We start from the raw sequence: 1,795 nt of genomic DNA, 5'->3' as shown, positions 1-1,795 counted from the left end.
AGTTTCACTCTCAGTTCTATAATTTGTTCCCTTTGCAATAATTGGTTAGAAAATATGGATGAATTTTGGTAAACGGCACGGACTTCTCATTCATCGCCAGATTAGTAATATGTTGTTATATGTGGATGTTTTTATTTCATGATTTGTGGTTTGGAAATTTTGTGACTAGGCAAATACCATGCATTACGTATATTTTCAAAGAATATACACGACAATCAAACAAATGAAATTAAGGTGCCACAAATTGTTATTTATTTATTCGCTACAAGAGTAACAGTGGTTGCACGTTCAGATTCGGCCACCAGTAGCATATGGACTCTTGAGGTTGGTGGGGACGTAATATTTTCCTCTTGTGTCTGGAGAACATTGTTGTCCTAATATAGCCTTACCAGGCCGTGTGACAAGGGCAATTACGGGTGGGCATCCAATGGGACAGTACTTGCATTCGGTAGCAACGAAGTTACTACTCAAGACACTTTCAATCATGTAGTCGACAGAGCGACGGTGACTGCAGAAAACTGTAAGCAAAGTATGTAAGTATGTAAATTATATTAACTTTTTATTCCCACCTGCATCCATCGGCATGTTGATAAGCTTATCCAATTTGAAATCGGGAATCACGCAACTGGACTGGAATGTACCACAACTTGCGTAGAAATCGGCGTGTCCGATTGGGTCGCTGTAACCGAAGGTTTTTGAGTTAGTATGTATGATGTCAACGAAGTCCGCGTCACTCTTGTCCAAACGTTCCGCGGTGGGTGCATCGTTGAACAAGGGACCTGCGGGGTCTAATCCTGTGATGCGACCGACGCGTTTGTTACACATTTGCTGGGTAAATTGTCCAACAAATCCAGCCAGGTGTGCTCCTATGGAGTGACCTACGAGTTGTACGTTCTCCAACGGCATTCCCTTTTCATAATTAACTTGACACAAATAATCTGCTATAATTTGTGCTATTTTGGGAACCTTGCAAGCTGTACGAGCGTACAAGTCCCAAGCCAGTTTTCCCCAGTTAACCATTACAACATCCGAATCGTATCGCTCCAGATAGGCATTTTTCAGGTCTTGCAGTTGAGGATCCTTGATATCCTGTAACCAACCGTGGGTGATAAATATCACCGGTTTGTCACTTTTGATTGGCGATGGGGCGAATACGTCCAACACGACCGGATCGTATTTCTGGTGACGCGTGTACAACAATAGCTCGATGTCGTTGGGCTTTGGATCCGTACACTGGATCGATTTCACAACCTTTTGACCCTTAAGAAGCGCCATAAGCTCACCCAAAATGTCTTTCGGTAAATCCAGGAGCATCATTTGCCTATCTTGGGACGCTGTGAAACGAAATTGCAAAATTATCACTAGATACAAAAGAATCGCTTACTTACCGGCCGCCACGGATAGGCAAGCTAATGCAAGAAGTATGGCACCCTTCATTTTTCCTAGATTGTTGCTCACTAGAAGAAATGGCACAGACTAACGTTACGATAATTTTCAAGGCATTTATATTCGAATTATTTGCATCTTTCAGCACTTAATAAGACATATTTTGATCTTTAGAGTTTTGATGAGTAGGTTTTTGATTATCTTTCTCTACACATGTACGGATTTTTTTGATTTCGTCGTTACATTTCGTACTACGCTGTTCTGCAGATCTAGTACGTGCAATACGTCAATAATCCCAGGTGTCTTAAAAGGGCTGTTGAATCTACTCACAGGGAGGCCGTAGCTTCACATTCTTTTCTATATCTATAAACCCGACGTAATTTATTAGTACTTCATCTAATGTATTTTT

The 1,795-nt window shown here is 41.3% G+C and overlaps 1 protein-coding gene across 1 annotated transcript; it reads right to left on the bottom strand.

Moving 5' to 3' along the window:
- Positions 1 to 229: 229 nt before the first annotated feature.
- Positions 230 to 1,499, bottom strand: LOC116181243 (phospholipase A1-like). Its single transcript, XM_031501546.1, has 3 exons — positions 1,389 to 1,499; positions 570 to 1,334; positions 230 to 518 (listed from the first exon to the last, which is right to left on the bottom strand). The coding sequence occupies exons 1-3, from the start codon at positions 1,435 to 1,437 to the stop codon at positions 289 to 291; spliced, it is 1,044 nt and encodes a 347-aa protein (XP_031357406.1). The 5' UTR covers positions 1,438 to 1,499; the 3' UTR covers positions 230 to 288.
- Positions 1,500 to 1,795: the final 296 nt, after the last annotated feature.

The sequence above is a fragment of the Photinus pyralis genome, unplaced genomic scaffold (genome assembly GCF_008802855.1).
Source record: "Photinus pyralis isolate 1611_PpyrPB1 unplaced genomic scaffold, Ppyr1.3 Ppyr1.4_LG1, whole genome shotgun sequence".
NCBI classification, from domain to species: domain Eukaryota; kingdom Metazoa; phylum Arthropoda; class Insecta; order Coleoptera; family Lampyridae; genus Photinus; species Photinus pyralis.
The sequence above is the reverse complement of the archived record's forward strand: the minus strand, read 5'-3'. Positions and strand labels throughout refer to the sequence as shown.